The following is a 13,516-nucleotide window of genomic DNA, read 5'->3' as shown; positions in this document are numbered from 1 at the left end:
GGGCTTTGGAGGACCATCTAGCCATGAAAGTGTTGTCATTCCTTGTAAGAAATCCCATACTGTCTTACCACAAGGTTTTTACTTTCTTCTCTGTCTACACTACATGTGAAGTGGAGAGTTACTGCTCTGCCCGTACTTACTGTGACTGGACTGTGGCTGCCTCCAGGGCATCTTCTCCACAAGAAGCCAACCCTCTAGAAATTGATTTTAGTAAACAGGTAGAAATGTTCAGCTCTATGTGACAGAGACTTTATGCTAGAGGCATATCTATGCCTAAATAACGTCATTAAAATGTCTGTCATACTCAATGTAATGTCACAATTGTATAATACAGCCTATTATTCATCTAGGTTAGCTATCACAACACAAGTGAGAGGTTAAAATAGCAGAAAAGCAATGGTACCTTTGATTTTGAAGCTGGAGCTCTCAGATGAGCTCAAGCCTATCTGAAAGGAACCTTTTAATGAGTAATAATTACACTCTTTCTCCAACTACCTTGTATTTTTAGTACTTTACAGTTATCTAATTTGGACTAGATAATTTATGTTAAGAGCATCTCTTTTTACATGCAGTGAAAACATATTCTGAATGCTGCACTCCAAGAGCATCTTTACTGTCTTCTTAAGTTCTTCTAAAACACAAATCAGGAGCACGCCCAACATAGACAGAGATGCCATTCTAGAGTAATCGAAAAAGCACCAACATTATCCCAGATTTTTAAATATTAGGTTCCATTATTCTATGGAATAACAAATTCTATGTATATGTTATTCTATATATAACAAGGGTCACATACATGGCTAGAAGGAAGTTTAAAGAATGATGTTTCTACAAAATGACTTTTCCTAGGTCATAGGGTAGGAATCTGGTGATGAGTCAACTGTACTTTGTCAAAGAGGAAAAATAATTCCCTGGGAATTGAAGTTCACCATTGTCTGATGCATTTACATTAGAAACAAACAGATATAAACAAATCACAGAAAAAGCAACAAATATTTAGAAGATTACTACACGTTTGTTTGTTGTTTTTATGACAGTTTTTTTTTTTTTTTCCTGACAGCATTACAAAAATATCCTGAACTCAGCATTCTTGGATTAAGCTTTTGTAAGACTTGACCCCAAACTTACACTGCTTAACATTAAGTATTAATTCATGGTGCATGTTATTCTGTCATTTTATTGAATAAGAGTCAAATCGGCAGATCTCAAGTACCTCCAACTCCACGTAAAGTCAAAAGGATCCTCAGGAGTATAGGACTCCTATGAAACTAGAGTTTCAAAGTTTTACTTCAGTGGAAAGGTTCCCCATTCTAAGTTAGGGAAACATTTCCTTGGGTCTTTAGGACTCCAGACATGTAGGACAGGGAATTCTCCTGACTAATCACCTGTTTCTAACAAGATAATCACAGGTGCCATAGACCTAGAACAGTCTTACTTTGTGTTACTTCCCCTGCCAGGATTAAAAAAATAAAAATAAACCCTTATGAAAATTTCTTACCAGTTGTAGTTGGAAGACGCACTGCAAAAGCCTCCCACTCTTAGTGGCAGGCAGGAGTACAGCAGAGCGGCATGGGGAACTCACTGCAGATCTCTCACTGTGTCTAGGGATGCATGGAAGAATTCCAGGGAAACAGCTCCTGCTCCCAGTGCAAGGAGGAGCAAGTAATGTTGCTGCTCAAAAGCTCTCTTATCGGTGCAATTTATTCGTACATAGTACAAGACAGGGGCCCAAAATAAAACAATTAATTCTTTTGAAAACACAAGCAACATTGTCATCCTCTTAGTAACTGTCAGAAGACAAAGCAGTGCATAGATTTATAGCTAAATATTGTCAAATAATGCAAATCACTGCAAGTGAAGAAGAAATTGACAAAAAGAGGAAAAGAGTTTCAGTTCTTTTTAGTGAAATTTAACCTCCCTAAGTTCATGAACTCAGTTATCTAGCATTAGCCACTTGTAAAAATATTCACTTCTGGTTTTCCTGTTTCTTCTGCTGGAAGATTAATTTCAGGGAACTTTCAGTCTTTCTTTTGATTATAACGCTCTTAAAAAAATTGATCAAAAAGCCATAATATAGTCCAAACCAAAATGAAACCAACACAGTGAAATATTTCATTCATAGCCAGTTTTATACAAATTGTTTGGTTCTTTTCCACAAAATAATTCACAAAACCCAAGCAGATGGATGTAAGAGGGACCTATTTGTAAAAAAAAAAAAAAAAAAAAAAAAAAAAAAAAAAGTACCATCAAAGTAACACCCGTGCTCTCTGATGACACTGTTACTTATGTTAAGTTGTCCATAAACACAAACAAAATACCAGCTACAAAGAAATAATAACTCTTTCCTAAAACATAAGGTGCTGACTGCAAAACAATGTTCAGAACATTTATTTGTTTCAAATCTGTTACGCACTACAGCTCCAACCAGATTTCCATTTTTGATTAATCCAGCAGCTGTGCTTCCCTGGAACAAGAGCAGATCAGAAAGCCCAGGATGAAGCACAAAAGAACACAGGATAAAGGGAAAAGTGCCAGACACTCCATAGTGCTCTTTGAGCGTTTGCTATTGCTGCTTTTACTTGAAGAGCAAACATAAACAGGCAACAGGAGGCAGTATAAAATACTGCAGTAAATAGTCTCTGCCTCGCCTGGTAAACTCAGCTCCTTACAAGCCAGGAAGAACATGTCTGACAAATGGAACTTGAAATTATAAGTGATTATTTTTGAAATTCTGCCTTTACTTTTACTTATCCCAACATATTCTCACTGAAGTCCATGAAGTTGCAGACCAAAGATCACTTTGGTCAAATCAAAGATTGAAAGTGACAAACACCACCCACAACCATATGTACAGTTAGAAAGGAGGACAAACAAATAAGCCTGAAGCACATCCTCAGGAACATAGGTTCTTGAGATCTGACTGGGAAGCAATGCAATTTCCAACCTTCAGCCCCACTGCTGTCTCTTGTTTTTCACCTCTGTCATTTTAAATACTTTAGGTAACAAACGTCTAAATCCTCACAGATTTGCAAACAGATGTGCTGGGGGAAGTGGTTAAAGGAACATTTCACAATTCTCTTCCAGCTAGAGAACTAGCTAACAAAGGTAATGCCAAGCCACAGCTTCTTTATGGAACCACCCTGGGTAGGAAGCCAGGAGCACTCTGTACTTAGTTAACGAGTTGCTGCTGCATTCCTCTGGAGCTTTCCAGAAATCCCCCAGGAGCCATTGAATCCAGTACTTTTTCCTCATATGAAGTTGAAACAACAACTTCCTTCTGCAGAACTAATAAGAAAGACCAAAACAAGAGTCCCGACTCACAGTGATCAAGACAACTACTTCATATACTCCTTGCAACATTTTTGCACGAATATTATTTATTTTAAGATTAAGTTTTACTTTGCACATTGTTGATGTCAGTATTATGTCTAGGAGTGACTCCAGAGCTGCTCTAAAATGAAAGTCTTATTCAATTTTCTTTCTTCAAAATGACAGTATTTTCTTCAAAGCAAACGGAAAGAGAAATTTTCTATTAAAATGCATTTCTTTCTTCTGTTTATAGCAATAAACAGAATATAAATAATAGCAATAAAAGTCCTTTTTACATCTGTGATTCAGACTAAACCCTCCACTTCTACTAATAAAAAGTTGCTCTAAATGTTAAATGAATGATTTAGTTCACTGCTTGGTATGGCAGCCCCACTTACCATTGAAATGATTAGGTCTATATCTAGAGCAGGCTGATGGGTAAAGAAATTACCGTAGATGCTATCATCAGTGTCACAGTAAAAAATAATAAAAAAAATAATAATTAGGAAACCTGACAGAATAGCAAGCTGTTTCTCATAGATCATCATGACCAAAAGTATTATAAGGAAACAGTGCTTGTGTAGATTATTTCATGTCTGTTGTTTACCTTACTTCATTTTACTTAGATTACTTTTACTTGAACACTGCTCATCGACCAAGTGTCTTTATTGCTCTTAGGTCAAAGATATGATTTCAATTAGATGATTTACATGCCTAGTGTTAAGCCTGCACTTAAGTGCTTGGCTGAATTAGAGCTAACATAGCCAACAGCTTGCAGGATTAAGCTCACACATGTCCATAATTGCTCATACTTCCAAAATCACAGGACTGTGCTAAAATCCAGATGGAACTAAATCACAATGCTTCCTTCCCACAAGACATGGAAATTATCATCTTTGATCCTTTTATGGATTAGAAGAGTTGATCTTGACTCCACAGTCCATTACAGGTCTCTTCTCTATCTGAAACTCTTCAACAGAAATCTTGTGCTGGGATGAGTGCAATCGATCCCACACAAAACCCTTTCAAAGTAATTTTGATGGAATGGTTTGCATGTATTTTAAGACTGTACCTAATTTTACATTTCTTGTATAAGAACTCTTTGTTTTAGATGAATTAAGAAACTACCAGTATTTATACTATTTCTTTTTACTAAGTAAGAACTAGGTGTTCAGTAGGACTATGTCAAAGCTAGACATTGAAGATCAGAAGAGGAATCAAGGTCATGATCTTACCCATATTCTCAAAGTTTAGATGAGTTCACATACAAGGTCCTTCTGCCTATGAATAAATACATAAAACAGCTCACTCATACCAAGGTGTGCTGGTCCTTTGAGTGTAATTCTCACACTGCGACTCCCATGTGGTACAGCAATCACGGTTTCTTCCCCTAGGAAAATTAAAGAACTGTTTTAGAAGTTATCCTACATAAGGGAATTTGCACATCACATAACTAGACTGAAAACTGTCAAATGTGTCTAAGAAAATATTGAACAGGTTTCACAATTTTTCTATTAAAAATAATCATGTTATTTTATTAAGTACAGTATACTGAGTCCGTTTGCTATGCTATGTAACTATTAAGACCTACATGTGGACTTGTAAATCTTTCTTGCTATTGGAAAATTATTTGCTATTAACAAAAACAACTGAAATGTCAGTAATGTATTAGGAACATATTTACACTCTGTTGTCTTAGTTTTATTTCCTAATCACCGAATTGACATAAGGAATCTGCTAAGTAGTACTTCCCCCTTACAAAAACCTGCAGCTGTTCAGTCTCATTTTGCCCACACCTCATTTCCTGCTGCAGGTCACAACTTTAATAAGTGGCAGGACTTACAGGAAATAAATCATCTACTTAACACCAACCCTTAACCAATTACAGACCTGTTAAAAGCAACTATATATTAGCTATAATGTATATATTATAACAGCGTCTACATCTAACTTACCATATAAGATCATTCCTTCCAGTAAGAGCCCCAATTTAAAATTAACTATAAACCAAACCAGCCCTGAATAGAACATGTCAATACAAAACAGCTCTTGGCTGCCTAAATAGCCTCTTCATATATAAATGTACAACACACTTACTTCAGTGCATTTTACAAAGTCAGAAAGTTATTACATTCCATTTCAAACATAGGAAATCTATTATTTGCTCAAGCAAACTGAGTTAACAGTCAGAACAATAGACTAGAGTCTTCCAGGCAAACAAGACCAGTGCTCTCAGAAAAGGGTATGCACAATGCACAACGGGATATCCACAAAAGAATGGGAGAAGAACCAACATGTTTTCTTCCATTTCCATCGTGGCCCAGCTACAGTACCACTTTGAGGCAGCCCCTGCAAACACAGGCCTTTTGCAGGCACACCCTGCAGAGGGTGCTCTGTTCAGTGATGGCATTAACATATAACAGGAGGCTGGGGTACCGGGAGCTCATTCTTGCAAATTCAAAAAGTAATTTTAGCTGAAGGTCAGTGATGCATTGCTCCAGAATTACTCATACAATATTTAGAGGAAGAATATTTGAGTTTAGTTTGAACTAAAAAAGAGTTGAAGAATGTTTCTTTCCACTTTAAACCAGACCCTTTTATAGTAGATGCTAAATTATCAGCTTCTGGTTTACATCTCCTTAGCATAAGTATGAAATTCTGCCAAATGTTCAGGATACTTCAAGCAAATACTGCAATTATTTTTTCTGAAATAAACACCTTCTTATGTTACAATTTTTATATCACCAATTTCTAGGAAGGTCATTTAAATATAACAATTTATTTTGGATGTAATAAAATATGATCTTTATTAATTTCATACTTGGGTATTCCACCAGAGTGCAAAATACTACAGTAAGAACAATAATACATTTAAGGAGCCCTGGAAAAAACATTAACTACTGAACCACTTAATATCTTCTTGCATCTTGGTTTTTCATCAGGCGAATTGCTAAAGATAGCCAGAAGGTAGTGGATGTGTATATCTTTAAAGCAAGGAAATAACTACTGAATTCATATGTACTCTACAGCATTTGAGAGAAAGCAGGTTTGAGGGGCCCATCTGTCCCTACTTGGTCAGGGATTGTATCCCGTCTTGACAACCAACCAGCAGTTACAGCACAAAGCCTCAAATAAGAGTCTGACCGTGACCAGTTCTGAATAAATGCAACTGCTGTTTTGAAGTGGAACCAAGGGCACTCTGCACTTAATGGACGAGGCCCAGGTTAGCAGATGTGCAGAGATGTGTAGGACTGCTCCTCCTGAGAACAACCAGGGTCATTCTACTGTGCTTCCTCCACCTCCTTACAGCAAGCTCTGCTCACCACGGCAGGCCTTGTTGATCCCTTTTCAGGATGCTTCGCATTCCTTTAACAGTACTACAGACATTCCACCCTCACCAAAGCACTCTCTGATATGGTCCAAAAGTCTCATGGGGGTGCTAAATTTGGTGTTTCTCTGCAGCAGAAACGATATTACCAGAAAGTATTTTATTTGCTTTAGAAGAGATGACTAAGTTCACCACCACAACAGTGTTTGACCTCTGCAGCCCCACAGTACTGTCAAGAAGTCGGACAGTATGAGATGCTTGTATCTTACTGAGGTAGATACAGCCTGAGACAGCCTTATCCTGAGATGAAGTAAATTATAGTGATGGAAAAAAAAATATATATATATATTATTTTTTTTTGAAATTCTGAATGAAGATACGGAACTGGAAGGCAATGGGACTGCATTGATGTAAGGGACTCATTCAGTTTCTCCTGAAAGACAGCTTTAACTTCCTACCAAGTGGTAGTTATGACTACCCAGCTCTGGCTCCAAAACCATATATTCCAAAGGTCTCTGCTTTTCAGCTGTAACCACGCCATTCATATCCTTAAAGGGACACAAGGCACTGTAAGCCTATTTACAGATGGTTCTTAGGCTGTGCAATCAGTAGTATCGATAATGTTAAAAGCACTGCACTCTTATGAAGACATAAAGGGGAAACTGCTACACTGAAATCTGTACTTAGAATTTCCAGTTATCTTTTTCTTTTTTTTTTCCTACATATCTTCAAATGTTAATTATTGACCTTGTCTAAACTGAAAACAAAAAAAAGTTCCAAATCATCTGAAACACGCAGAAACATTGGACTATAAAATCTGATTTTAGAGTCAAAATGTTCTCCTTAATAACTAAGAAACAGATGAGTGAGATGTTGTCCCCCTCTTCTAGCACTGCTTCAGCTGTACGGGTTTTGGAGGAACTCTGAGGCATCTTTGGCTCCTGGTTGACATGGGCACTCTGCTCTTACCCTGGGACTCTCAGCAAATACTTGTGCACACTACACACAACACTTGGCTGATTAAGCTCCCGGATTGCTTTTACTTTAGATGGCAAGGTTTGATCCTGTTTCTGTGGTGTTAATGTGGATTTAGATTTTGGATTTCAATGAGAGCAAGATCAGACTCCCTGCTATGGTAAGACTGGGAGCTAATACCCAGGATCAAAATAAAGAAGCCACATTCCTGAGCTCAATCCAATTCAGCAGGTTTTATTTATTTTTCCATGTGGGCCATGGTGGACCCGTTTACTCTTTCACATATGGGCCAGTTGGGATTTTTCCTTCTCTCCTCTTACTGCAGGGCAGAGGATTTATTTCAGGCCTATAAAAACTGTTTCTTTCCATGTATTTGCTCAGCACTTATCTGCTGGTCCTCCAGGTCTGATTGAAGGCTTCTGTGCACTCAAAACACAATACTCCAGAAACAACTGTCAGTGCAAGGGAACTGAAAATCTCAAAACATTTGGAGACATTACAGCGGCTCCCCTCATCTGCTCTGATGTTATGTTTCATTTCAGAAGACACTAGTGCTGGGGTGTGTGCTAACCTGCCTAATGACAAGAATCTACAAAATAATTTATATACTCTTTAAAAGGCACCTGACCTAGATAAGTATGTGCTACTGAAAACAGCAGTAGTTATGCACTTAACCCTAAAAGTCACATGGCAAAATCTGTATGCATACGTCCTCAGTCCTTGAGTCCTTCACTCTCCAGTCTCACACCCTCTCACCTCCATCCCTCCATCCCCTGGTCCTCTGACTCAAGTCTGACTCCTTAGCTCAGAGCGCCACTCCTTGCACTGCTGAGTAATTCACGTGCGGCTACCTGCTTCTGAGATGGACACTGTGGCCTCAACTTATTTTAGTCATCTATTTTCTACTACAACTTTTTTGGGACACCTCTTTAAAATGTGTATGCACTGGAGAAAAATTAGATGAGCAGTAAGAAAAAGACAGATTGGTTACTCAGATTGGACAGACAGATTGGAAAGGACAGGAATCACCAACCCTATGGAACACTGCAAGATACCATCACTTGAGACTCCAAGTACACACGAGAATATGAAAAAACATCCTTCTTACAAGCTCCCAAAAATATGTAGTGGGGGAAAAAAAAAAAAAAAGAAGTCTATTCATAACATCATTCTAATGCAGAATTACACAAATCTCAGTATTTTCAGGCTTTGCTGGGATGCACTACAAACTAATAAAAATAATGAAATAGCCACTGTCCTTATGTAGGAATTTCTTCACATAAGATAAAAGATCACAAAAGTAAAAAAAGGAGGCCTCACAGTTACTACAATAGCCCCAAATAAACCAACCAAACTAAATTCCCATGATGAAATGTGACAGTATTCTTCCTTCACAGAAATACAGAAATGCAGTACAGTCTGCACTAGTTCCACACTGTAGAGCTACAGAGTTAGTTGTTTATTAGGGTGTGGGGGGAACAAACAAACAAATGAAAGCACCAAGAACCAGTTATCCTACAATGAACAAGCCCTCCATTTCAAATCATGCACTATGCTCATGTCAAATTTTACAGAGCACATCCTTTGACTTCATCTAAAACCCGACACTCAATTTCTTCATTAAAAATGTTTTTCAGAGCAGTGTTAACTGAAGTGTCATAAATAAACCATGGAGGCCACACTGGACAAAGACACAAAGCCAGAACTAAAAGGATACTAAATAGATGTCAGGCTTCTGCTTTGCAAGGTAGGACCTGAAAATAGTATAATTAATATTTGTATCTTAACACATAGTGGGGTAAATTATAACTGCACAGGTCACTTTTTCTAACTTTATTTGATTTCTTGTGCATGATTTGGCAACTTTAAAAATGCCCTTTGATATAACTTTAAGCATTTTATTTCTTAGGTTCTAAAAAAAAAAAAAAAAAGAATAAAAAACATGAGGAATTGCCTCATGTAGTACAGGACTATCTGCACCAGTTATCAGGAGTAGAAACTTAATCTCATGGCAGACCTTTGCTATGTGTGTTAACATAGGAATCAAGAGATTTTCATCATTGTCCTAGTTTCAGTTAGGACAGAGTTAATTTTCCTCCTAGTAGCTGGTAGGATGCTATGTTTTGGACTAGGATGAGAAGAGTGCTGATAACATGCTGATGTTTTAATTGTTGCAGAGCAGTGCTTACACCAAGCCAAGGACTTTTCAGCTTCTCTCTCTGTCCTGCCAGCGGGCAGGCTAGGGGTGCAGCAAGAGCTGGGAGGGGAGAGACCCAGGACAGCTGACCCAAACTGGCCAAAGGGGTATTCCATACCATCTGATGTCATGCTAAACAATATATAGGGGTGGCTAGCTGGGGTGGGGGGGCCGGCTGCTCGGGGATAGGCTGGGCATCGGTCAGGGGGTGGTGAGCAATTGCATTGTGCATCACTTGCTTCGTACACATTATTATTAGTAGTACTATTATCATTATCATTATTATTATTATTGTTATTATTATTTTCCTGTCTTAATAAACTGTCTTTATCTAAACTCACAGGCTTCACTTTCCCATTTCTCTCCCCCATCCCAGAGAGGGAGGGGGGAGGGTGAGCGAATGGCTGTGTGGTGTTTAGCTGCTGGCCGGGTTAAACCACAACAATCACCTGTGCAGACCAGCACTCTACTGCTGCAGCACATGGCATAGGCACCAGTAGTGAGCATTATATTGACTTGCCAAGAACAGGGAACAGTCAGATGCTTCTATGCCCTGTTCTTGGCATTGTTATTTTTAAACCTCCATAAAATAACCTTCTTGGCAAAAGAGGGCTTCTCTCTGTGACTCACCTGCCTAGTGCCAGTCCATCTATGCCTGCATTACCAGCAGTACAACTCAATAGCAATGAATCTGTAGACTGAAATAGTTGGTGCTGAAGACCCAGTATCTGCATTATTCATATGTTTTCTGGTGCTTTACTTTGAACTAACTCTACTCTGATCCCATAGACTGCATATTCATTAGCTGTTGGAGAACATTAGGTGCTTTTCTGAGGCACATCTTCCAGTTTAGCTTCATCCAAAAAATTCAGTTCATGTCCTCCAAAACCTCTCCATGATGTGAAACAATGAGCAATACATATTAGGACCATCAGGAAATTTGCTTCAAAGAGCATACTCCTTATTCAAACTGAAATGCTAACATATTGGCATCCTATCCCTCCCCGTACATGGTTTTCCTGCCAAAGCAGTCCCAATTCCCTCTCCTGGCTTTACATACAGTTGATTTCTCCCTTTCTTCTCAGAGTGTTTCTTACTTTGTTTCCCATCCCAGATTTCTTATCTAATCTCAGTCTTCCACTCTTCCTTTTACTCCTTGACCCAATGTATCTGTACAGCCTGTCCCACATTTTCCTCCCACATTCTCTTATCTATCTTTCCTTCACCCTATGAATATAAAGTCAAATTTTTCTGTTCAGCTAGTCTCATCTGGTCTTATCCCTTTCCTCATACAATCTTGTCTTTCTCCATTAGAAGTATGAAGTTTGGGAGAGTCAGAAGCTACCTGCAAAGTGCCTTCCATAATGCCTGAATGTGAGACAGGAAGTGTCACTGATAGTTCATCCCATGGTACACATCCCACACTGCAGCAAAGAAGAAAGCAAAAGGAAGCACAAGGCCACTTTTTAAAACCTTAGTCCCGGAAGAGCAATATGTTAATTTATTCTAAAGAGACTGCACACACATAGGACATGTAGGAAGACAGAGCATGCTTAAAGAGGAAACTTTTTCAGAAACATTAGCTGTTAACATCCAAGAAGCCTCTACAGAGCCTGAAGAAAAAGGGCTTTTTGTTTGTTTGTTTCGTGAAAGGTTGTAGTAAAATGTGTTGATGTGCACAGATATTGCAAAAAAGACTTGTCCATGAAGACCACTGCCTGCCAAATTTCAAATCCCCGATCTGTGATCAAGTACAACAAGGGATTTTAAGACGTATTAAAGAAAAGGTTTCAAGAATGTTTAGACAATGGGAAACAACATGTTTTTCCTTGGAATATGTTGAGTTATTTTGGCTGAAATTTCTCCAAAACACTCAGCACATGGCATGCAAAGTTTCTGACCGAACTGCTGAATTTTGGCAAAAAATCATTCATATAAAGTGAAGTATCAGTGAACCTTGACAATGAGGGTTACCAGCTCCATATATACTGATTTCAAAGAAGAAAGAAAGATATGAGGTAGCAGGTTGTCAGATAACCGAGCCAGCTGATGGCACTCAACAGGCATGTGACAGTAATTGACCAATGGTAAATTATGTAGTACCATAAGAAAATGAATGCATGGCAAGAAGGAAAAAAAATGTTACAAAGCTATCTATATTGAAATCTTTTGCATTAAGCTTTTAGCAAAAACTTAGGAAAGCTAAAACTTGCAAATAACTAATGATTTTTGAGAATCAAATGAAATTAGATTAGGACAAGTCTGTGCCTTCAACTTCATTCCCTGTTAATTTCAGAACCAGCATCTTTCTTCTTCTTTGGTATCAGAACCAGAACACTTTCCTACCATTTCTTGCCAATAATGGTGCAGAAAGCAGACATCAGGGCCCAATCCTACAATTTTTCCATGTGCACAAAGTGCAGTGGAGTTAATGGGAGTTCCATGCATATAGTACTAGAAACATCAGGCCCCTGATATCTCATTTCCCAATGGGACGGTACATTTTACAACCTATTACACTTTCTGTTTGAATATCATTAGTCAAACCTTTAATCATTTTAACAGAATGTTAGAATCTGGCTTGTTGGCAGAAGTCTAACTTACTTTGTCTTTCAAAGGTAATTAAGTGTTAGTGGAAAAAAATAAAGAACTTTTGAAATGACAGTTCATTTCATATTTGCAAATCAGTCAGCTTTCTTTCAGTGCTGTTTAGCTTTCTGATCAAAGAAAAGCATCCATTTTTTGTAAAAACATACTAAAAAGATAATAAAACAAGGTAAGTCATGTATGAGAAATTATTTATCAATGCCTACTTTTTTTTTTTTTAATTAGGACCGAGATATCTAGGCACTTTTATTTTCCCTTTTTTTATTTTCCCTTTTTTTTCTTAATAAAATCTTTGGTTCTTGCTTTCCTTCCAAACCTTTAATTTGCCTCATTGCACAGTAAAATTTACATCCTGCTCACAACCTTACAAGCTCCCTTTTAAATATGTCTGTCATATGGCGATAATTTTACTTCTCACCAATACCTCTGAAAGCTTCCAAATTAAGCTTTGGAAGATATTGTATCTCCCTTTACCATTAGCACAAAGAAAGTATGACATTATTTCCACATTGCATTTACACACTAGAGGATTATAAGGAAGTTTTTCCATACAGTGTTGAACAACTTGACCCAAAAAAGATTTCGCCACTATCACAATACCAAGAAAATCATCAAAAGTTCTGAGTTTAGGAGCGTATGTACTGTTTTCCTTATGTGAATGGTTATTCAGTCATACAATCTAACCTACTGCAATGCGAGACAAAAGCAAAACTTGACATAACTGACATCTTTCCCTAGAACAGTCTTTCTTCATCTAATTTGAAAGAACTCTTCAAGAGCCAGTGAAATCTGACAGAGGGAAAAATAAATAAAAATGAACCATGGGTATTCTTCAAAACCTATTCAAAGCAATGAGACCTTCCACCAAGTAAGGTCAGCTGTAGTCAGCTCTTAACCTGTGTCAGAACATCACAAAAATTAACATTTTTGGTCACAAAATGACAGTTTCAAAACCAGATCCATTTTACCACTTCATCTTTACTATATTTACTAAGTAGTAGTAAGTGGTGAACCTTTTAATTTTGCTTATCAAGAATTATCCAGACAGACTTGCCAATCCGATGAGTTTAGTTTGTGTTGCCCTAAACAAGCTAGGGTGC

The 13,516-nt window shown here is 37.8% G+C and overlaps 1 protein-coding gene across 9 annotated transcripts in view; it reads right to left on the bottom strand.

Moving 5' to 3' along the window:
• The window catches only part of ADAMTSL3 (ADAMTS like 3), a 190,632-nt gene that overhangs the window by 65,457 nt on the left and 111,659 nt on the right, over positions 1-13,516 (bottom strand). For all 9 annotated transcript variants that reach the window (XM_050712921.1, XM_050712922.1, XM_035554592.2 and 6 more), the window contains exon 8: positions 4,625-4,699. In XM_050712921.1, coding sequence (XP_050568878.1) covers positions 4,625-4,699 — 75 coding nt within the window. The remainder of the gene's footprint in view (positions 1-4,624; positions 4,700-13,516) is intronic.

This window comes from Cygnus atratus, chromosome 11 (genome assembly GCF_013377495.2).
Source record: "Cygnus atratus isolate AKBS03 ecotype Queensland, Australia chromosome 11, CAtr_DNAZoo_HiC_assembly, whole genome shotgun sequence".
In the NCBI taxonomy this organism is placed as follows: Eukaryota; Metazoa; Chordata; class Aves; order Anseriformes; family Anatidae; genus Cygnus; species Cygnus atratus.
This window is presented reverse-complemented; position numbering and strand designations above follow the sequence as displayed.